The 24,693-nt window shown below is 45.5% G+C and overlaps 1 protein-coding gene across 1 annotated transcript in view; it reads left to right on the top strand.

The window, feature by feature from the left end:
• CADM3 (cell adhesion molecule 3) overlaps positions 1-24,184 on the top strand; it is an 81,175-nt gene extending 56,991 nt beyond the window's left edge. The window contains exons 2-9 of the mRNA XM_063146172.1: positions 10,972-11,112; positions 14,328-14,480; positions 15,240-15,377; positions 16,448-16,618; positions 17,706-17,796; positions 19,159-19,328; positions 22,422-22,547; positions 24,043-24,184. Of these exons, the coding sequence (XP_063002242.1) occupies positions 10,972-11,112; positions 14,328-14,480; positions 15,240-15,377; positions 16,448-16,618; positions 17,706-17,796; positions 19,159-19,328; positions 22,422-22,547; positions 24,043-24,161 (1,109 nt within the window). The 3' untranslated portion in view covers positions 24,162-24,184. The remainder of the gene's footprint in view (positions 1-10,971; positions 11,113-14,327; positions 14,481-15,239; positions 15,378-16,447; positions 16,619-17,705; positions 17,797-19,158; positions 19,329-22,421; positions 22,548-24,042) is intronic.
• The last annotated feature ends 509 nt before the right edge of the window (positions 24,185-24,693 follow it).

Genomic DNA, 24,693 nt, shown 5'->3' with positions numbered 1-24,693 from the left:
AGGCTGGGTCACCTTCATTCAAACATGTCCTGTTGTCTGAGCTTCCCAGATGCTTTCTGACTTATCTGCATTTAAATTATTGTTCACTTTCAGCCGGGGCAAGAGGGTATGGGACATTCTCCTTGCAGTGTTTTCAGATTGTCCTTATCTTTGAAAGGGGATTTCGACAAATCAGTGGAGAGTAGGTCTAGGCATTCAACGCTAGGGATAGGTGGAAATGTTCTTTCAGTTCAGTTTTGATAAGAAATTACCAAGTTTTTTGCAAAGTAGGAGATCTAAAAAGAATTGAACATGGGAGAAAGCAAAAGCAACAGGTTTCATAGTATGTCTCTGAAAAGCTGGAAAGTTTTGGCTGGTCCACATTTTAAGCAAACTGCCATCATTTGCAGTTCCAGAACCAGTACATGGATTGGAATGCAGATATCTTTCAGAATGCATCTGTCTTTTAATTTTGCAATGCAGATCAGCTGACATAAGAGTTCAGTTGGCTTTAACTCCCTGCTGAGACAACATCACCCTATTGTCTTAATAGGAGAGAGTTCCAGCCAGCAGGATCCACTTGCAGCTATCCAAGGTGCTACTTCCTTCCTGCCTTGATCTGCCTCCCTCCCTCCCTTCCTTGATCTTGCTACCAGCTTCCCCTGAGAGCTTCAAGGGACCTCCTCCCCCTCTCCAGTCCAACCTCCATGCTCCTTTGTCTCACAATGCAAGAATCTGCTCCGCTGCTCTTTGCACGGAAAAGCATTTTCACGGAACCTCACAGCCTGTGGGGGCTGTGTTTGACTTCCAGCCCTTGGGGCTGGTGTTTGGAATGACGCCAACATGCTCGGCTCACATTCCTTGTCAGGGGCAGCTGTTATCTCCTACAAGCAGGTCCTGGCGGCCATCGCCTCAGGCGGGCCGCCGCTCTGGGCCTCGCCAGCATCTTAAGCCAAATGCTTTGTGATCCGTTTCTCCAGTTCTCTGTTGGCATTTTGATGTGCTCTCGATGCCTCTAGCACTGGGGGAGGCCCTCGCTTGGGATCGCCGCAAACATTTACAGCCAGGAGAAGAAAAATTAGAACTGGCATTTTTTTGACCAACCCGAGTCCAGTCTGGTGTACTACTCCCAGTGAGCCAGCTCTGGGCAATGCTGTCAGGGGAGCAGCACATTGAGACCACATACATATGCTAAAATAGGATTTTTTAAAAAATAAGTAAAACATGAAAAGCTTATTTATTGATTTGTTTTTATATAGCACCATTTACGTACATACACTGTGGTTTACAAAGAAACAAGAAGAGTGCTCCCTCCCTCAAGGGGGCTTGCAATCTAAACCAGATACAGAGAAACAATGGCATATTTTTTTCTCCTAAGTTTTACTTACTGCTAGTAAGAACTTTAAGCTCAAATATTTCACTAATTGTGATTTTTGCAAGCATTCCTTTTGCCTTCAGTCTCAACCACCACTCTAGAGCCTTGTGTGGCGCAGAGCGGTAAAGCAGCAGTTTCTGCATCCGAAACTCTCCCCACGGCCTGAGTTCGATCCCAGCGGAAGCTGGTTTCAGGCAGCCGGCTCGGGTCGACTCAGCCTTCCATCCTCCTGAGGTCGGTAAAATGAGTACCCGGCTAGCAGGGGGAAAGGGAATAATGGCCGGGGAAGGCAACGGCAAACCACCCCACTATAAGGCCTGCCTAGAAAACGTCAGTGAAAACTAGCGCCCCACCAAGAGTCAGTAATGACTCAGTGCTTGCACAAGAGGTTCCTTTCCTTTCCTCAACCACCACTAGAACCCGGCCCCCGAGCACTCCTCCAAAATGGAATTTGAGTCTCGGAGAGGATGAGGTTCCACACATCTATTATTATTATTATTATTATTATTATTATTATTATTAATTTATTTATTTATTTATTTATTTATTTATATAGCACCATCAATGTACATGGTGCTGTACAGAGTAAAACAGTAGCCCTGAAACATCCCAAATTCAGAGGTGGACTAGGAATGTATGAGAAATTGGTTTCAGTTCATTTTTTTAAAATCTGGAGTTTACCCAGTTTGCACTGTCCGGACCTAACGTGGACTCAGACACCACCTGCAGTAATGCTTTGTACATTTCCGAACTTTCACTGTGATTTGCAGATCTCTCCCCGGCCGCAAAGGAGAAATTTGTGCAAATTGAGCAGCAATCGAAAAAGATTTGCAGGCATTCCCTCAAATGTATGCAACTTCCCTTCATAGACTAGAGCTGGGCTAATTCAGTCCATAGAGGAAATTTGCGCAAATTAGGAAATTTGCGCAAATTAGGAAATTTGCCTGAATCAGACTGGGAATCAGGAATGAGATAAACCCAAGCATGGGTTTGTCAATTTATGCTCACAATCATCCTTGCATTTGAATGGGGCTGGCTTGCACATTTTGGAAGCAAGAAGGAAATTCTCATAATCCCGATGATATATTACGACTAGTAGATATTGATAGACCTGGAGAAGATTAAGGAGAGACAAGCTAGTGGTCTGCAAATTATCTGAAGATGGAGCAGACTTGGTTTCTGTTTACTACACAGGGCAGAAGCTGGTCGGACGGGTGGAGATGGCAGGGAAATGGGTTTTGGATAAACATTAGGAGGAACGTCTGAATGATGTGAGGTGTTCGACAGTGGAACAGATGGCAACAAGAGATGGTGGAATCTCTTTCATTGAAGGTATTGTTGCAAAGTCTGCGTGTCCATCTTTCATGGACCCTATCGTCGCAAAATTCCTGAACTGAGATGGGGAGTTGATTTATTCATTTTATTTATGTATTGCACTTTTATACCGCCCAATAGCCAGAGCTCCCTGGGCGGTTCACAAAAATTGGATTAGATGCCCTCTAAGATGTCTTCCCGTTCTATAATTCGATGGCTTTATCCTCCCACCTGGATTGGTCTGAGGTTTCTTAAAAGGAAAAATAGAGCTGTGCCTTCTAGCATGCAAATCAGGACACAGATCATAAAATTCTTTATTGCGCTAGTTTATCAGTGTGAAGAAACGGCTATAGGTTCTCCCTGAGAGATATTGTTGTTTACTTGAGGGTGGGGTGGTGGTGGTGTTGAGGCAATGACCCCAATCCCACCCTTTCTAAAGGGCGCCTTTCCCAACGCTGCTCTTATTTTTACCGAATCCAGATGGATACGCCCTCAGCCGCCGCACATGTCTTTGTTTGGACGTGATGGCATGTGTCTGCCTTTGAGTGGACTGGCTTTTGTTTTATCTGTCTACGGTTGGTTGCTTTGTGTTGCTATAGCGAAGAATAACAGCAATACAAATCGCGTTTTGCTATTGTTTCAGCCCATCAACCGCTGGGACATTTTGGACTGCCATATACATAAGTCACCATGGTTTTTCCCATTTGATCTATTTTTCGTCTCCTTTGCTGCCCTTCCCTTTTCTCTCTCCAAGTTTTTCTCGCTCTACCCCACAACTGTCCTCCATTTTATGGATTTACTCTTCCATCGTTTCATCAATTGCAACTTCTCCCCACACACACACACACCCTCAGCTTCCTTTCTCTCACTTTACCCCCTTCCCTCTTTCCTCCTCTGTGTCTGTGTCTGTCTTAGTTTGACAGTGTTATTATAAATCTCCCCCACTGCATCAGCAAGTTTCATTTGCCCTCCAATTTGTAGAGCTTATTTGAAAGTGAAACCCATTATAACAGCCTCTATAGGATTTATATTGTAAATAAGGTTATTATTATTATTATTATTATTATTATTATTATTATTATTATTATTATTATTTATTGCATTTACCACCCCATAGCCGAAGCTCTTTGGGTGGTTCACATAACATAAAAACACTTAAAAACAATATACAAAGATTAAAAACCACAAAAACAAGCAAAATACACACATTTAAAACCACCATAACAACTTTAAAAACAATGAGCCAAAAACCAGACCCACATTCATTACTTATTGCAGTAACCTGCCTTAAGGGTCTGTACAAGTGTAACCCAATACATAAATGGAACAAATAAATACGTAATAAAATAGGTAAGGACCAGAAAACTATTTTTGTTACGTCCAAATGTGTCAGCATGCCCAGTGTGATAATCATTTCTGAACAGCGAATGGTGCTGTCCCCAAAGCTTCACTACAGCCTGCTTACGAAATTCAACTATATAATGTGTTCATTTAAAACATTTGTATCCCACCCTAGATCATTAGGATCTCAGGGCAGTGTACAGTATAAAACAATGAATATACACAGCTAAAAACAAATTAAATCATAAACCAAGTTAAAACAATATATAATTTAAAAGCAGTAAAAAAACAAAACTGTGAATTTAACCATCAAAGGCTTTGTTAAAAAGCCATGTTTTTACTTGGCGTCAAAATGAAATCAGCGTTGGCGCCAGTCGGGCCTCCATGTGGAGGGCGTTCCACAGTCAGAGTGCAACCACAGAGAAGGCCCTCTCCCTTGTCCCATCATAGCGTCTGTGTTGCTTTGGTGGGATGTGGAGAAGGGCTCCTCCAACAGATCTCAAGTCTCGGGCAGGCATAGATAGATAGATAGATAGATAGATAGATAGATATTATCCATTTGTATAAACTACTCACCATTTATTTACACCATTCTCTTACCCTTTAGATGTCTGTCTGGGTATAACTAAAACCCAGAATGTACATCCACAAGTTTTCCCTTTTCTCAATCGTCCGTATCTTTTGCTTATTTATTTTTTATTTTATTTTATTTATTACATTTCTACCGCCCAATAGCCGGAGCTCTCTGGGCGGTTCACAAAAATTCAATATGCTTGTTCTGTTGAAAGCAACTGTAAATCCCAGAGACTATTTACAGGTGAGTTGAAATGTTTTGCAACAGATTTTTCTGGTAAGAACTTCAGATTTCTAGTCACAAAATCTTGTTCTTAGATTTGTCGTCGTTTACAACATTCTTTTTCTTTCATTCTTTTTTACATAAACTCTCTCTCCCCCACCCCACACGCATATTTATTTGAAGGAATGAAACTACCTGTGTTTCTCCCAACAATCCTGGGCCATCCATCTAAATCCCATTTTGGGGGGGGGGGCTTCCCACTTTCTCTTACCTGAACAGCTGGTTCTTCTCTCATTTTCAAAAGGAGGTGGAGTATTCTCCCCCTCCCTTCCCTTCACCGGGTTGGAGAAGGAGAGTATTGGGTTTATTGTCTTTATTAAGAGAAATATTGAAACCTGTCAAGAGCAGAGGCAAGGAAGGAGTGCCGGGAGGTGTGAGTGCATTGAGTAAAGGAGATGCTCGTTACGGGGCATCTTTGCCATACAGCCTGCCGCGTGCCGCGTGCTGAGAACGTGGTTTTAATTGGCAGGCGTTCTGAGCTGCCTAACGAAAGGCAAGCAGTGGGGTGATGGGAGAATCTGGGACAGAGCATAGGGGATGCTCAGATGTGAGGAGGTCCATGGACTTGAGCAGGTGATTAGACAAAACCAGGGAGGGTAGGTAGATCAGTGACTTTTAAGCACAACAAATGCGACTTCTAACAGAACGTTGCCGAAAGGAATAGTCAAGTTCAGTGTTCCAGCCCTCACCTTTCCAGAATAGGAATGTATCAGAAATTCTTTTTTGCTTGCAAAACGTGCAAGTGCGCCATGCTCAACGCCGTGAAGGCAATTGCGGATGGGCGTCCACCGGAAATATCCAAAAATTGCTGAACGGCTCTTCAATTTGCACAACTTTCCCAGATTGCTTTGGGGAACGCCCCTAATTTGTGCAAACGTCCCCCTGTAGAGTGAATCAGCCCTGCTTCAGTCCGTGGGGGAAAGTTGTGCAAATTGCGGGTTTTGCACAAAGGTGGGGAAAGTTGTGGAAATCTCACGTTCGGCTGCGGCTTGATTTGCACAATTGAATTTCCCCATTCCCACAGAATGAGCAGAGAGCAGGGATGAGAGGGTGAATTGGATACCAGATGAGCAGCAAAGTGCTGTTCAGGGAATCCTAGAAACCTCAAACATTGCTCATTCACCCACCCCTATTCCAGAATACTTTATTCCGTTCCTTTTATATTTCCATTCACTCCACATTGGTCACAGTTTTCTGGACCCTGAGAGTATGGACACCACTCTCATATAGTTGCTAGATCCTGTGAGATACAAGAGGTGGCGACCCTAAGGGCTAACATGGTTGAATGTACAAGGACTTTCAGAGCTAAAAGGAAAGGAACGTCTCGTGCCAGCACTTGAGTCATTGCTGACTCCTAGAGGGACGCCTGCTTTCGCTGATGTTTTCTTGGCAGACTTTGTAGCGGGGTGGTTCGCTGTTGCCTTCCCCAGTCGCAGTTACCTTTCCCCCAGATAGCTGGGTATTCATTTTATTGATCTCGGAAGGATGGAAGGCTTAGTCGACCTGAGCCGGCTGCCTGAGAACCAGCTTCCGCTGGGATCGGACTCAGGCCGTGGGGAGAGTTTTGGCTGCAGTAACTGCCGCTTACTGTGCCACACATTTATTTATTTCATTTCTGTGCCGCCCAATAGCCAAAACTCTCTGGGCAGTTCACAAAGCCCTGAACCTGGATGGATAAATCTGTGCCAATTTCAGTTCCTCTCACATGCATGGAGAACTTTGTGGTTTCTGGTAAACTCTTCTCAAAACTGAATTCAAATGTCCGGTTCATACAGACATGGACCCATTCCAATGACGAAAAGAACCAATCATAATAATTAAACACATAAAATCACAGTCATTAAATCATTACACAGTAAACAGAGGAATGGGAACATGAGCATTGAAACATACACATGTTTAAAACATAGAGTAATATTTAAAACATAATTTGATGCATGAGATGAAACATGAAAACGGGTTACAATTAGGAAGCGATTCTTTTATGAGATCTATGGATGAAGAAGAGACTGAAAGAACTGGGCATGTTTAGCCTGGAGAAGAGAAGATTGAGGGGAGACATGATAGCACTCTTCAAATACTTAAAAGGTGGTCACACAGAGGAGGGCCGGGATCTCTTCTTGATCCTCCTAGAGTGCAGGACACGGAATAATGGACTCAAGTTAAAGGAAGCCAGATTCCAGCTGGACATCAGGAAAAACTTCCTGACTGTTAGAGCAGTGCGACAATGGAACCAGTGACCTAGGGAGGTTGTGGGCTCTCCCACACTAGAGGCCTTCAAGAGGCAGCTGGACAACCTTCTGTCAGGGATGCTTTAGGGTGGATTCCTGCATTGAGCAGGGGGTTGGACTTGATGGCCTTGTAGGCCACTTCCAACTCTGCTATTCTTTGATTCTATGATTCTAAGATGAACTTAGCCACTAGCTCTGTCGTTAACTTGTTTCTACCAACCAAGACATATTCCAAATAGTATTCTGATGCCCTTCCAAGATGTATGAAGGCCACATTAAAAAAGAATGTGACCTAGCAGAGTTTTGGCTGCTCCCTCTCCACAAGAACACATGCGATCCTCACATGAGACACCCTGATAGCACCTTTCCAATTTTGCAGAACGGAGACAATTAAAAAATTCCCCCCCAAAAGACATGGCGATACCTGGGATGGTCAAATGATCTAGGTATCTGAATGAAATATAATTCTCACCATTGTGAGTCGAGTTGGCTAAATATGAAAATGCAAACCAAATGAATCTCCCTCTGTCTGTCGGCTTTTGCTAGGCAATGTATTAAAATAAAGAAAGAAAGAGCAAGAAAAACGGAATCCAGTTCTGAGAGCGAAGATGAGTCTTGTTCCTTTGCTCCCTCTCTGACAACAAATGGCAAGTGTTTCCTCCTGCAATGCATCTGGGCTTCAGTTCGTTTGCTCTCCCTTGACCCAGTGTCATAGAAAAACATGTCCCCCCATTCTGCCTTGGCCCCTCTTAGGCTCAAGTCGTGAAGATTGACAGCCAAGGGGCAGTGAACATTGGCAGAGTGTTCTAGGGGGGACAGCTTGTGTGAGGAAGATGATATCAAGATCAATTCTTTTCCATGGCAACGAAGGGTAGAGAGCAATAGTTGAAATTTGACAGCAGAAAGCTGACCGGCGCTGGGTCCTGTTTGGGTGAGGTTTAATGAACACGTTGGGAAGTGAGGATTCGATAGGCAGGCGGAGAGATCTCACTGGGGCTGTTGGTATGTGTGAGGATTTCATTTTTGCTCACGAAACATGCAAACGGGCCCTATTCGAAGCCCAGAACATCATCGAATCATAGAATAGTAGAGTTGGAAGAGGCCTCTAAGGCCATCGAGTCCAACCACTCGCTCAGTGCAGGAATCTACCTTAAAGCATCCCTGACATGGGGCTGTCCAGCTGCGTCTTGAAGGCCTCTAGTGTGGGAGAGCCCACAACCTCCCTAGGTAGCTGGTTCCATTGTCGTACTGCTCTAACAGTCAGGAAGTTTTTCCTGATGTCCATCCGGAATCTGGCTTCCTGTAACTTGAGCCTATTATTTCATGTCCTGCACTCTGGGAGGATCGAGAAGAGATCCCGGCTCTCCTCTGTGTGACAACCTTTTAAGTATGTGAAGAGTGCAATCCTGTCTCCCCTCAATCTTCTCTTCTCCAGGCTCAACATGCCAAATTGTTTCAGTCATAGGGCTATGTTTCCAGCCCCCTGATCATCCGTCCGTGTCTGTGTGGATGCTTGGGGCTCCAGTTAAATATGGTTAATTCCCTGATTTCTCTCTCTCTCATTTATTTATTTATTTATTTATTTATTTATTACATTTCTATACCGCCCAATAGCCGAAGCTCTCTGGGCGGTTCACAAAAATTAAAACCATAATAAGATAACCAACAGGTTAAAAGCACAAATACGAAATACAACATGCAGTACGTGCCAACATGGCTCTACCTTAGAATCATAGAATCATAGAATAGTAGAGTTGGAAGGGGCCTATAAGGCCATCGAATCCAACCCCCAGCTCAAGGCAGGAATCCACCCTAAAGCATCCCTGACAGATGCTTGTCCAGCTGCCTCTTGAAGGCCTCTAGTGTGGGAGAGCCCACAACCTCCCTAGGTAACTGATTCCATTGTCGTACTGCTCTAACAGTCAGGAAGTTTTTCCTGATGTCCATCCGGAATCTGGCTTCCTGTAACTTGAGCCCATTATTCCGTGTCCTGCACTCTGGGAGGATCGAGAAGAGATCCTGGCCCTCCTCTGTGTGACAACCTTTTAAGTATGTGAAGAGTGCAATCCTGTCTCCCCTCAATCTCCTCTTCTCCAGGCTAAACATGCCCAGTTCTTTCAGTCTCTCTTCAGGTGGGAATCAAAATGCTGGGCTTGATGGGTCTTGGATCTGATCATAAGATCATCCAATGAACCCTGATGCTGGATCAGACTGAGGATCCATCTTGTCCAGCGCTCCCTTCACACAGTAGCCAACCAGCTGTCGACCAGGGACCCACAAGCAGGACACGGGTGCAATAGCACCTTCCCACCCATGTTCCCCAGCAACTGATCCTGCAGCACACCTCTTTTATTCTCATTGGCACAAGCAATCGGGAATGGAACCTTTATGTTTAGGTACAATCTAGCTCTAAATACCAATTTCTTGTGAGAGAAGGCAGGAAAGGGTTGTCATGTGCGTTTTCTGAAGGCCTCTGGTTGGCCATGATGAGGATCAGGGTGTCAGACTCCATGTGTCTGATCCAGCTTTTGTTGTGAACAAGAAGTTAGCAGAGGCACATCAGAGCACCCACTCTGCTGAATTCTTTAGCTGTTTTGCCTCATCAGCTGAGATGTTTCCGACACTCCGGTGTGTGGCTGATTGTGCAAGGCTGTGTGCTGGATCTCGGCTGCCGCGCATGCTTCATGCTGTGGGGGCAGCATAGTTGAGACAAAGGGCCGCTTGTGTGACAGAGCGGGGTAGGGGGTCAACAGCCGAGGCTCTGTGCTAGGGATATCCGCCAAGGGCTCTTTCACGCCAGCAACTTCTTGCAGAACAGAGGAAGGGAGGAACTCGAAACCATGACCCCCCCCCTTCCCTGGCTAACAAGGCGGGAAGGAATGCGCTTAGCAGAGACGCCCACGGAGCAGAGAAACAACCAAAGTCGGTGATTTGAGAAGGGGGGGGAGAGATACTTTGGCTTAGGGAACCGTAGGGAGTCTGGGATGAAAGTACATTTTTAATGTTTTGCTGGTGCTGACAAAGTTCAGTTGAATTGTTGAGTGTGATGGGCATGTGTGTGTGTCTGTGAGTGGTCTAAATCCTTTCCTTGCTGGAGGTGGTGAGTGCGAGTGTATACTTTGCCATTGACCAGGAACCTACAAATTTAAAGCCCTAAATGGTTTAGGGCCAGGTTATTTGAAGGAATGCCTCCTCCCATATGTACCTACCCGGACCTTAAGATCATCCACAGGGGCCCTTCTCCGTGAGCCCCTGCCAAAGGAAGTGAGGCAGGTGGCTACTAGGAGGAGGGCCTTCTCCGCTGTGGCACCCCGGTTGTGGAATGAGCTCCCCAGAGAGGTCCGCCTGGTGCCTACACTGTACTCCTTTCGTCGCCAGCTGAAGACCTTTTTATTCTCTCAGGATTTTAACACTTCATTTTAACTTAAATTTAAATCTTACTGGTCTAACTCTGTATTTTAATCATATATCAATTTTGCCTCATGGTTTTATCCTGGTTGTGCTTTTTATACTGTATTTTGTATTTGTGCTTTTAACCTGTGGGTTGTTTTATTATGGTTTTAATTTTTTGTGAACCACCCAGAGAGCTTCGGCTATTGGGCGGTATTGAAATGTAATAAATAAATAAATAAATAAATACAAGCAGGCCTTGAGCGCAACAGCGCCCTCCTGCCCATGTTCCCCAACATTTAGTCTCCATGAGCAGACCGCCTCTGATAACATACAACCATCAAGACTAATAGTATGTTTTTATATATATTTTTAACTTTTTAAAAACTGCTTTATTAAATAGAGTTTAATCAATATTATTATTAATAATAATAATAATAAAAGACTAATAGCCATTGATAGTCTTCTCTTTTAATGTCTTGCAGGGAGCCAACCCATGACGTCAGATGAGATTGTGGTTGCAGGCTCCAAAGTGTTGCTCCGCTGTGAAGTGGAAGACCCTGACAACTCCTCGCTCCAGTGGTCCAATCCCGCTCAGCAGACCCTCTATTTCGGGGAGAAGAGAGGTACAACCCCGATTCCGTCGTGGCCTTGAGCCGGGAGGGAGGTGGCGAAGGGCACCGAATGCATTCAACGTGATTTATTGATGCAGCTTCTCAGGCCTTTCCCCGCTAAAAGCTGCCCCGCCTCCCGCTCTCAAAAGCGGCGTTCAGTGCTACAACCGCCAATGCAATCAATAACAAACACAATTAGTGACAAGCGGATTCCCTCCTGGCTGGAGTTGAAATTAGGCTCTGGATGGTATTATATATTTTTTAGAATCAGACATTTGCTTGCTGTGGTTGATTCCCCCCTGAGCCCAATTGCGAATTTGGACCCTGCTGACATCATCGGGAGCATAACAAGGTCCAAACGATTCTCCTACAACTGCACTAACACACACACACACACACACACACACACACACCTAAGCTTGCTAAGAACCACCATTTGCAATTAAGGATGAAACTGGCAAGCAAGAGGCCTCTGCTGTCTCTAGCGAGCCCAGGCAAAAATCATGCCAACCATTATGTTTTAAGCAAAATATCTCCCAAGGGCAAAAATTAGGATGGCCGTTTACCAGGCTTCGAAAATTGAGACTGCCTCAAGGTCCCTCGGCACGTACAGCCAAGGAAAGGAGAAATGCATCACCAACAGAAAGAAAGAAAAGAAAACGGGGAGGGCGTGCATACCATTTGCATATGCTAATTGACTTGTGTATTGATTCACCTTTGGAAAACTGGATTGTTATTGAAATAGAAATACAATCTATCTCGTCATAAGTGGAGTTGACTGTCGGGAGGGTGGTCAGTTGGAAATCCAGCCTGTTCAGGGGACAGAGATCCACTGCCCGCCCAACTTGGCTTGCAGAGGTGACAGATGTGCACGGATTCTTTGTACATCCCCAAAACAAAGTCCAATTCTGTCCATAAATAAACAGCAGACCACAAGATGCTTTATGATCTGCAAAACACAAGACAGAACCCATTCAACAATATCCGCCCATCCCTACTTCAGAGAGAGGACTGTCCCTGGCCACCCTTCAAATAGGGAACCATGTACAGTAGGACATACGACCATGCTAATGCTCCCTGCTAAATAGAGAAAGTCATGGTGGTATGTCTGGGTGGTCCCCCCACCCTAACAGATCTTACCAGGTAGATGATGAAACATAGGGCAGGTCCTTCCCTGAAGACCTCAAAATCTGGTGAGGATCATTGAGGGGAGACATGATAGCACTCTTCCAATACTTAAAAGTTGTCACACAGAGGAGGGCCAGGGTCTTTCTCGATCATCCCAGAGTGCAGGACACGGAATGACGGGCTCAAGATAAAGGAAGCCAGATTCCAGCTGGACATCAGGAAAAAACTTCCTGACTGTTAGAGCAGTACGACAATGGAATCAGTTACCTAGGGAGGCTGTGGGCTCTTCCACACTAGAGGCCTTCAAGTGGATTTCTGCAGTGAGCAAGTGGTTGGACTTCCAACTCTGCGATTCTATGATTCTATGATTCTATCTCAGAAGTGGTACTTAAGGGATGCGGACATAAAGGATGATAAAGCTTGAATTCCCACCTCCCAAATCATCTGTGGTGATTTAGAATTGCCTCCAAGCGACCAGCACAGAAGTTTTTCTTCGCTGGAAGAGAGCTGATTTATTTTACTTTTGTTTCATGTTATGTCCTTTCTGAGCGATCTATGAGGCACGAATTCAGCACATCTGGGGGGGCGCGAGCGTTTATTCAAAAAGTCTTATAACAACAATACATTTTTAAACGTTTGAGACATCTGTACAAAGAGATTAAAACTTTCCCACTTTTTAACACTAGAGACTATCTCTTCCTTTTTTCAGTTAGAAAGCTGCCATAAACAATGCCACACTTTGAAAAACCTATTAAATATTATAGTCTGCTTTCCTATTTACCTGGCTAAGGAACGATAAAGGTTTTTTTTTAATCTCAAGAAGTTATATATCCAAAGCTGATGATCAGCAAGCTAAACTTAGGTTTTTTATTATCCAGCCACGATCAATTTGTAACAGATCAAGCCGATGAATTTCTTCTGCCTGCTCCAAAGTCAAAGGAACTGTTTGCCGAGGCTAATTTAGTGCATTGTAGAGATGATATCTGAGTCTGATATATGGTTTATTGATCAATAGCCTAATCCTATAAATCTGAGAGAAAAATAATATTGATTTTAATACTGTAAATTCCAGGAATGCTATGTCGCATTATTTTCTTAAAATAATATTTTAATTATTGTTGTTTTGAAAAACAACACATTGTTGATAACTTGTTCTTGTTTCATCTTTTTTAAAACAAGAACCTATTTATTTATTTTTATTGTTGTAAAATACAATGGTTGAAGCAATGGGTGGGATCATGGTAATATTTAAAGCAGACCCATTGAAATCAACCACAAGGCAGCTGCCTTTTGTGCTGGTGGAAATTTCTGAACTGTCTTCAAAGGCAGCCCCACAGAGAGGACTTTATAGTAGTCTAACCTGAAAGTCACCAAAAAAAGTCTCTGGGCAGTTCACAAAACAACCTAATAATGATACAATGCAATGACATAGTAAAACATCATAGAATCATAGAATCATAGAATAGTAGAGTTGGAAGGGTCCAAAAAGGCCATCGAGTCCAACCCTCTGCTCAATGCAGGAATCCACCCTAAAGCATACCGGACAGATGGTTGTCCAGCTGCCTCTTGAAGGCCTCTAGTGTGGGAGAGCCCACCACCTCCCTAGGTCACTGGTTCCATTGTCGTACTGCTCTAACAGTCAGGAAGTTTTTCCTGATGTCCAGGCGGAATCTGGCTTCCTGTCACTTGAGCCCATTATCCCGTGTCCTGCACTCTGGGATGATTGAGAAGAGATCCTGGCCCTCCTCTGTGTGACCACCTTTTAAGTATTTGAAGAGTGCTCTCATGTCTCCCCTCAATCTTCTCTTCTCCAGGTTAAACATGCCCAGTTCTTTCAGTCTCTCTTCACAGGGCTTTGTTTCCAGACCCCTGATCTTCCTGGGGTGATCATACGTTAAATTACAGCAAACTACAAGTAGCAACCAATTTCAAAGTCAGCAGCAGTGGAAAGGCCAACCATGAGAACTAGAAAATTGATATGTGTTGGGCTGAAAACATGAGGTGGAAATCTGGCATCCTTCCCATGATGGCTATGAAAGGCTACTAGTACAATTTCGCCTCTTCACTTTTGTAACTTTCACCCTGCCTTTCTGCCCCAGCGTTGCGAGATCTTCGAATCCAGCTGGAAAGGTCAACACCCTATGAGCTGACCATCAGTATCGACAATGCAACCCTGACAGACGAAGGGGAATATACCTGCTCCATATTCACGATGCCGGTGCGGACTGCCAAGGCTATTGTCACTGTGCTAGGTGAGTCATCCCTGATAGGGACCGGGCAGAAATTCGTCCGGTTTGCATTTTAACATTCCGAATGTCGCTGTTGCAAACCACTCTGTGAAGTGAAACTCGCGTGCCATTTGAAATTTGCACGGTTCCGAATTTTGCAACGGAGCCCCCCAATTGAAAAACGGATGCCCCCAGAATGTGTATATTAGGGGAACTCCCGTCCAAAAATACAGGAGTTCCCCTACAAACCTTGCTATCACATTTGGCAAAAATGCACACATAAAAATGCATGTGAACTTTGAAAAAACAAAGAAAAAATTCTCAAAGGTTAAGATGAACCAAGCAAGAGTGGAAAAATTATCCAAGTTCAAAAGGAACCCAATTTAAGATTGGAAAAATGAGAAGCAGAGAGAAACTAAAATGGACATATTTGACAGTTCCTACTTCCTGGGTCAGCAACTAGTTCTACCCAATGGAGTACTGGGAACTCTTGGTCAATGTTACTACCACTGTTGTTAATCCATCCTTCTGTTTCTACCAATTGGGAGACAGTATAACGTAGTGGTTAGAGAACTGCCTTCCATTAATCTGGTGCCCTGCAAACGTTTTGGACTTCCATCAGACCCAATGCAAGGCCAATGGTAAATCTCTGAAAATTCAGTCTGCCTGTCACTGTAGTCTCTTTGTCCTCCACCCCCAGCACCCTGGGTTTGCTCTGCAGCTGTAAATTCTTCAAACAAGTCACTAGTCCTCAGTGCCAGCCGTTCTCTTTCCATATTTCAGGAATCCCCCAAAAACCCCAGATCACTGGCTACACGGATCCTCTTAAAGAAGGCGATGTGGCCCAGCTGACGTGTGTCTCTTCGGGCAGCAAACCAGCTGCTGAACTCCGGTGGCATAAGGGCGAGAAGGTGCTGCCAGGTAGGTGGTGGAAATCAGTCTCCCTTATTAGATTGGCAAGTTAAGAGCCGAAGGTTCCTCCTTCCCCAGTACTCAGTTTCCAACAGTGGTCAGCCAAATGTCGCTGTGAAGCGAACAAGCAAGGCAGGAAGGCCATGGTCCTCTTCACACACACCCCAAACATCCAATACTTAAAAACCTAGGTGGCTCTGAAAATGGAGGCACGGTTTAGCTCAGAGCTGGTGAACCTCTGGGCTCACCGGCAGTCCCAATACGTGCCTGCATTTCCAAACCATCCCCCGTGGTTCCACATATGGCCACACCAATTCCCAAAGGCCCAGTACCTTCCCCCCTCCTACAACCCCAAGTCACGAGTTTGTTTCCTGGTATTTATGCAAGTTCTTCTCCATTCTGAACGGATAAAATGCCTCTTCTAAGGCCTCGGTGTTGCTAGGAAGAGGTTGAAGCTACCATGTGGAGGGTTTTCTTTTGTTTTTATACCTTAGCTCCAATTCCTATTTATTAATTTATTACATTTCTATACCGCCTGCTAGCTGAAGTTCTCTGGGCGGTTCACAACAAAACCACCAAATACATCATAATATGCAATGTAAAATGCAGACACTTCACAAATGTTACAACTTTTATCTTCAGCCTCTGGAATTGCTTGTAGTGTTCAAATTATGGTGATAAAGGTAAGGGGGGGAGGAATGTCCCCTAATTTTATTCATATTATTGGCCCTTATAGCCCCCCCTTTTTAAAGAACTATAGCTAAAGTCACAAAAGGTAAGAAGGACAGAAGCCCTCCTCCTAATAATTTGAGCACTGCATCCCCAAGAGATTTTAGAAAACTATTGGATGAACTCCTCAGTCAATCAGTTAAAAAGGCAGGTAGCTGATCGCCTGTGGTGAGTCAGAAATTGCCTCCAGGCGACCAAACCGGATGAATCAATGAAATGTTCTGTCATCTGATCCAGAGCACTGAAGGACATATCTTGATGATCCAAGCAACTCCATGCTCCTTTCTCACCTTGCTACGCTCCCTAATAGGCACAAAACATGTCTTACTTTGTCCCACCCCTTGTTACAGGTGAGCCTTTGGAGGTGTCAGAAGATTCCAATGGGAAGACATTCACCGTCCGCAGCCGGGTCGAATTTACTGTCGAAAAGGAGGACAATGGCGTGGAGGTCACCTGTACTGTTGATCATGCATCCTTGCGGAACTCTGACAAATCCACCTCTCAGAAGATTTCAGTTTTTTGTACGTGTGTGTGTGTGTGTGTGTGTGTGGTAGGGGAGACAGGGGGCTTTATACAGACACAGGTTGGATCTCCTTTATGATGCCAGTAACCCGGGCCGTAGCTCTGTGAGAGAGTACATCCTTCGCATCAGTGTGGATTGTGGGGATGGGCAAAGTCCAGGAACCTCTCAATCCAAAGAATCCCAGATGACCATCCAGAATCCAACTGGAGATGGGGCGGTTTGGTATAGCATCCTTTCTTCTTACTTTTAAACTTTTTAGAGTTCTGGGGCAGGCCACTGGGTTCATGTATGGTTACTGATGCTTGTGATTATTACTTTTAGGTTGAGATGTAGATCTAGATATAAGTGGTAGGCCTTTTCTCTGTCTCAACCTGCATAGGGATTTCACCTTCAGTCCCCCACTCTTTAGTCTGGGGGGGTGGGAATGAATGCAAGTTACCCAGCTTTCACATTCACGCCAAATGGACAGCGACCCCAAGGGCAAATCAAGGACAGACGAGCATGAAAAAGATGGTGCTCTTCAACCAAGTTATGGCCCTTTCCCTAAAATGAAAGTAAGGTTCTGGTCCTCATGGCTCTGGACAATGGAATCAGTTACCTAGGGAGGTGGTGGGCTCTCCCACCCTAGAGGCCTCCAAGAGGCAGCTGGACACCCACCTGTCAGGGATGCTTCAGGGTGGATTCCTGCATTGAGCAGGGGGTTGGACTCGATGGCCTTGTAGGCCCCTTCCATCTCTGCTATTCTATGATTCTATGACTAATGGGTTGATTTGGACTAGAACTCTCAGAATCCCACAAGAACGCCGGAAATGGCTTTATAGCAAGTGAGATCCCTTAGCCCATTATCCACACTGACTCACAGCGACTCTCCTGGGTCTTAGACAGGCATGTTTTCCATCCCTATGCAGACATGCCAAGGATCGAACTTGGGACCTTCAGTGCTCTACCACTGAGCTATGGGGTCCTCCCCTTGCTAGGACTTTGAAGAAGATGGATCCTCAGGCTATTCATGGCTGTGGTTGTTCCAATCCTTTCCTCCCCTTCCTCTGACTTCTCCTCCTCTCTCTCTCTCTCTCTCTCTGCAGACAAACCGACGGCTAAAATCCAACCAAAGCCTGAACATCCGCTAGAAGGGAAAAACTTGGAGCTTCACTGTGATGGAGATGGAAACCCAGTGTAAGTCCCTTTTATCCTTCGACAGACCTTCTCTTTGCTTCAAGACACAACTGGTCTCGGATAACCCCTCATGATCAGGTCCTTCTGGCTGGAGATGCACGGATCATCTATTTCTGGTCCATGCCAGTTTTGCACCTGCCCCCTCCTAAATCGCTTCCGTTCCATCGGAAAAGTGCCAAAGGACATGCCTCGAAAATTGCACTCAGGTTCCCCACGAGATCTGCATTTTTGTATGCGTTTCCCCATAAAATATGTGCCTTGTACACAATTCGTCCCCAGTATGAATTTTGACAGCTGCGTTGCAAAATTCAGAGTGGAGCGCAGGCTGAAGGGAATTGCATTCTGATCGGGAAGAGTGAATTAGGTTGGTTAGCTTAAGAATGCAAACGGAATGAAATTCTGCCCAATCTCTCATTCTGTCTCGCCCATCTGCAAGATGGATTTAGCTTCTTGGATGGTTGTGGAGGCCAAGTAGTTGGTGCATATAATGCCTACTGTACCAGTAGCATTGGTTACCTATTCATTTTGGGGGGGGGGCAATTTAAAGGGCCAGGGTTGACCTTGAAAGCCCTACGTGGTTTGAGTTCTGGTTATTCGTAAGACTACTTTTGACTGCATGAATGTTGCCCAGGTTTTGAGATTGGCCTTAAAGGTCCTGCATGTGAGCCTGCCGATGTGATCTAGTGGACTGGCCTAGAACCTTCCTTGTAAGAGGAAGGGGAGAAAGCAGAATATGAATGCAATAATAATAATAATAATAATAATAATCCTTGTCAAACAACCTACACCATACTATACATACTCACCTACAACTATCATGAAAAATGCAGATCATAAAATATACTGGGACACAATTCATACTGAGAAAACAATACCTTGCAACCGACCAGACATAACGGCTATAGAAAAAAAAGAAAAAAAACACATACCTCATCGACATAGCAATACCGAATGACAAAAACATTGTTGAAAAGGAAGAGGAAAAGAGAGAAAAATATACATTACCAGTCATGAAAGTCAAAGAACTATGGCAACAGGAAAAGGTCACAATTATTCTGCTAGTCACATCAGTCACCGGCATCACATCAAAAAACTATACAGAAAACCTTCAGAAACTGGCCCTACCAAAATACATCCACACCAACATCCAGATAGCAGTCATAATTAAAACATGCTCAATTGTCAGGGAATTCCTGAATCTGTAAAAGACAGCATGACTTGGCAAAGCCCGTCATGCCTGTCTAGAAAAACTGCCATGAGCGAGAAATAATAATAATAATAATAATAATAGTAATAATAATAATAATAATAATAATAATAATAATAATAATAATAATAATTGTTCTCTTCCCTCCCTCACAGCCCTCAAGAATACAAATGGGAGAAGGAGGGGGCAGAGACAGCGCTGCCGGAAGCTCAGGACAGCATCCTCTCTTTCCCCAATTTGAACAAAAGTGACAGTGGGACCTATATCTGCTACGCCACAAACATTATGGGCCGTTCCATAGCGAAGTACAACCTGGCTGTTAATGGTAAGCATTGCTTTCACAGCGCCCTCTTCTGGGTGGAGGACTTCCTGTTTTGGGTGCTTCTGAGTTGGTTGGTTTCCCCACTCTATCAAGGGTGAGATGTTTTCATATCAGCAGTGTTCTCTTGAGGTAGCAACACCTGTCAGTATGGACACACAGTTCTCAAGTATCTCAGCTTTGCTGATCATCTTGGGCGGATCCCATGAGATCTTAAGAAGAGCCCTGCTGGATCAGACCAAGGGTCCATCTAGTCCAGCATTCTGACCACACTGTGGCCGACCAGCCTCTTCTAAGCCAGGAAGAACTTGAAGCTAAAATAAATGATTGATTTGGTTCCACCCTTGTTTGTCTTTGGTCCTGCCCACCCCTGGAACGCAGACCTTGATAGCTTCTCCCAAATGAAACTCGATCCCCAGGAGGAAAGTATTTCAACATCCCTGTTCTAACATCATGTAGGGAGCTTCCACCATCACGGAGGACAAAGCTGACACATTGCCCCCTTCAATAAACCTAGCTCTGTCGGTGTCCCAATCCCCAAGGGGGGGGGAAGCCTGTCTTGGTCCTCATTGGTCTCCACAACTTGGACTTCTATCTCTCTCACCTCTCTGTCGATCTCTCCCACACTGATTATATAGCAGACTCTGTGCAGTGGACTCACTGCCCGTCTCTGACATATTGCCCTTGCTCACATCTGAAATGCCATGTCTCTGTTCAGGTGGATCAAGCCTCCTAGGGATGGGCTAATACGTGATGCATGAGCTTGTTGATGTCCTACACATTCTTCCTCAAAGCTCATTCTTGAAGACCCCACCCTTGTGCACAAGGTCATCAAACCACTGAACACCAATTGTGGCCTCTCACAGCTCAGGACCACACGACCTGATGGAGCACCTCTCCCTGTATGAACCTACCTGAATGCTCCAATGGTCCCCTGAGGCCCACTTGCATGGGAGGTTCAGCAGATGGGAACAAGAGAGACGGCCTTCTCGGGCATGGCCCCCAATTATGGAACACTTTCCCCAATGAGGACCTCCCCCTACTCCCAGCAATTTGACAGCATGTGAGACAGAATGAGCATTCAAGCAAAACTCACGCTTGTCTCTGTTCGCCCAATTGCACCCCGGATCTCATTCTGTCTTGCGTCCACATCAGATTCCAAGCTCTGGTTTCCCCCACCCCCACCTCCACCTCTGTTTCTTTCTGCCTGAAATTTGTCTGTATTATTGTGCCTCTCTTTGAAATGCACCCATTCTTTCCGAATCGCGTAAAGTTTCAAGTCTCTGTGCATTTTCCAAAGGAGCATTTTCCATGTGCCTTTTTCAGACGATTGCTGATATACCGCTGCACCTATACCAGAGCTGCTATGATTTTTCCCCCGTCGTTTTGATCATGTCACCCCGCTTCTAAAATCCCTCCACTGGCTTCCTCTCTCTTATAAAATCTTCTTACTTTTAAAGCCTGTCATGACCTGGCTCCGCCCTCCCTATCGTCCCTTATTTCACTCCATCGCCCTGCACGCGCCCTCCACTCTAATAACACCGTGTCTCTTACCTGCCCAAGAGTTTCCACATCTCTCTCTCGCCTTCGCCCGTTCTCGCTCTCTGCCCCCTATGCCTGGAATTCTCTTCCAGTGTATGTGCGGACCACGACGTCAATTTCTGTTTTGAAATCTCGCTTGAAAACATTTCTTTTCTCGAAAGCTTTTTAACCGTAGCGTGGTCATAATAGTCTATATTTAGTTTTAATGTCCCCTACGCCTATTGGTTTTTCCCCTCCCTGCCCTGTCTGTTACGGTGATTTTAGATTGTAAGCCATATGGCTGATTGTCTTGTTTCGTTTTATTCTGTACAGCGCCATGAAAATTGATGGCACTTTATAAATAATAATAATAATAATAATAATAATAATAATAATAATAATAGTGTGTATGTGTATGTGCGGGGGGAAACCCAGAACATTGCTAGATTCCTCCCTAAGATAGATGGATAGATAGATAGATAGATAGATAGATAGATAGATAGATAGATGCGTTCTCCTCCCTATTTGCCCAACACCCCTCCTCTATTTTCACGAGCAAAAGTGGTGAGAAAATCTCAGGCTCAGCGCTCATTAATTCATCCAAATCAGTAAATGAAGGGCTGCATGGCAAACACTGGAAGAATCCCTCTAGAGAGCCGTTTTAAGAACAATATTCTGCAAGCGGATTGTTGCTGCAATGGCTCGGATATGTTGTTTCTTCCTTTATAGGTATTTTGGATTCCCCCAGAGGCCAAACTTCATATGCACTTGTTGGAGTTGCTACTACCATTGCTATGTTGATGGAGCTCAGCAGCTTTTCCTTGGGTGTTGGGAAACAAGCTGTTGGTAGGGTCAGGGTGACCCTATGGAAAGGAGGACAGGGCTCCTGTCTCTTTAACAGTGGTATTGAAAAGGGGATTTCTGCAGGTGTCCTTTGTACGCCTGCAGCACCTGGTGAAATTCCCTCTGCATCACAACAGTTCAAGCTGCAGGAGCCCTACCTTCTTGACCAGATGCAAAAGAGGGCAAGGCTCGTGCAGCTTGAACTGTTGTGATGAAGAGGGAACTTCACCAGGTGCTGCGTGCGTACAAAGGACACCTGCTGAAATTCCCTTTGCAATACCACTGTTAAAGATAAGGAGCCCTGTCCTCCTTTCCATAGGGTCACCCTAGGTATGGGGCATTTAGCAGGGGAGAGCAGCTCATCTTGATGACACCCCTGGTTTGTGAATTAATTGTATGAGTCCACTTGAGTTGATTGAGCCACTGATTAAATGTCATGGCCCAGAAATCACTCTCCAAAGCTGAACACACACACCCGTCCCAGAGGCTACTATGAAATAGATCGATATGTGGAAAGATAATTTATTACAATCCAGGCACAACTATGGAATAGGAGCTTCAGCCATCAGCCCCCACGTAACTTGGCTTCCCTCTTCCTCCTTGACTGTTTTCTCTCCTGCTCTGTAGAGCCTAGAAAAGGCTATGATATTGAAGGGAAACCTATACAAAAAGATCTGTGGGATTTGCCTGGATGCTGGTTGGCTAACCCCCTCCATCCTCTTTTCTCCTGGATAGAATCAAGTCGAGTGCCACGTGATAAAGGAACCTACCACGCCATCATTGGTGGAGTGGTCGCCGTCATAGTTTTCCTGCTCCTTATTCTGCTCATTGTTCTCGGACACTACCTGATCCGGCACAAAGGTAGATTCTGTGAAAATCTGCGCGGGGTGGCGTGGATTCTTTGGGTGGGCGGTTGTGGGTGATGAAATATTCTTCAAGTGATCACTAACATGTTTACCTGTTGCATGCATGCATGTTTGGTCCTACTCACCATTGGCTCCTTCTTCCCTTATCTAAATTCAACCCCACTTAAAGCCAAACAAGCCAGCCAACCTATCAGGGTTACTGTTCTCGCTGGCAATATGGCGCAACCAATCAGGGACCACGTCGCTAGCATACTGATGTTGCTGCACCATATAGACAAGTCAGGTTCAGCCACCTGATGACATCACAAACAGACAAATCAGAGCCTACATATTCCAGGCCCTTCCGCAGGCCCTCCCAAGCTATTACCGGAATGGAGGTTTTATTGCATAGGGCAATAGGTACCTCCTCTTGCTTTGTTCCTCTTATAACTGATTCACAATATTATGTCCTTTGAGTTTTATAGGGCAAAGTAAGAGTTATACATGTCTGTTTACATATGGGGTGAGTGGGTGGGTGAATGGAGTTAGGATTTACTATGGCAAGCTGCTTCTTCCTCCACCTGATCTAATTGACTCAAAGTGTGGGTGGGAGTCTAGGATGAGTCCTGGGGAACCGAATGGAACTCTCTTTCACCACTATTGACGGGCCACTTAGAACACCTGACGTTACCTTAGACTGGGTCAGATCAATGGTTTGCTTATTTCGATTGGACTAAAGCAAAGAGAGGTCTTCCTCAGACCTTAACCATGGCTCCCATCCCACACCGCGGCTGCTGTTTTGTCAGGGATTGAACTGGGCGACTATTCCATAGGACGCTCTACTACTGCGCAAGGAAGCCCTTCTCGAGAAGTACAGCTGCTCCCAATGGGTTGCTTGCCTTGGACTGAGGCCGTTGGTCTACCCTGACAATGCTAGGCCCAGGCTTTGAAAAGCCCTTGGGCAAGGCACCCTGATAGGGTCTCCTCCCTCTTCTCACCACCGTGGTCGCCAGATGCCCTGGCTCCTCCTTCGCTTTCTCATCCTGGCCACCACTTACTTGCTGGACAGGCGGACAGCCAGGGTGCAAGGAGGCCACAGCATCTGTTGCTCATCCTCCTGGGGCAGAGTGAGAGGGAAGTTGTCAAGCAGTGGCATTGGTGAAGACGAGGAGGGGCAACTCCAGGGGGTTGTTGTCAGTGGTCCCTTACTCAGGTGTGAGCCCTTGGCAGGTGCCCAAGCATGCCCACCTTTGATGCCAGCCTGCACCTCGACCAGAATTTCAACTGGAAGTGGCTTGCAAGTGTCCCTGGCCTTACTGCTTGTGAGCCCTTAGCTGGAGACACTGGGGCGTGAACCTCTGATCTTCTCTATGTGAGCCATGGGGCTACAGCCCCTTCCCCTTAGTCGTCCTGTTAACGCAGCCTTGCAGAAACCTTCGTCCCGTTTTCTGGCCTCTCTCTAAGCCCAACGATTCCTCTTGTAGCTCCCTTCCACTTTTGTCCCCATGCAGGCACCTACCTGACCCATGAGGCCAAAGGCTCAGATGACGCCCCCGACGCAGACACGGCCATCATCAATGCCGAGGGAGGTCAATCCGGTGGGGATGACAAGAAGGAGTATTTCATCTAAGCGGGGGAAGGGTGGGGCGTGGCGGCAGGGCAGCAGGGGGGAGGAGGAGGAGGAGGAGGAGGAGGAGGAGGAGGAGAAAGCGGCGAATCGGAACCCAACCTCAACTGAACGACAACGGAACCCACCCAACCAATACGTCTCTGGAATTTCTCTCGCACCCAGGAAGGTGTGGACGGAACAGTCACAGGACGATGGTGGAGAGCCGAGATCAGTGACGGACACAGAAGGAGAGGGAGGAGAGAAAGAGAGGAGAGGGAGAGAGAGAGAGAGAGAATCAGCTTGGCTCACAACGCTTCTTTGAACTTGTATAAAACATTGTTACTAAACGGAAACAAACAAACAAACACCCGAACGTTGAGAACCCCTCAAAAACAAAAACGAAACGAACCCCTGTTCCTGCTTGCTTGTACCTACATATCTGCGGCTGCCATTCTAGCACTAAACACACAGAGCTGGAGAGTGAGTGACGATACCGTTCTTCCTTTCCTCTCCTCTCCTCTCCTTTTCTCTTGTCCTTCCTGCCCTCCCTCCC

This window comes from Elgaria multicarinata, chromosome 21, assembly GCF_023053635.1.
Source record: "Elgaria multicarinata webbii isolate HBS135686 ecotype San Diego chromosome 21, rElgMul1.1.pri, whole genome shotgun sequence".
In the NCBI taxonomy this organism is placed as follows: domain Eukaryota; kingdom Metazoa; phylum Chordata; class Lepidosauria; order Squamata; family Anguidae; genus Elgaria; species Elgaria multicarinata.
Note: the sequence above shows the minus strand (reverse complement) of the source record. Positions and strands in the feature narration are given on the sequence as shown.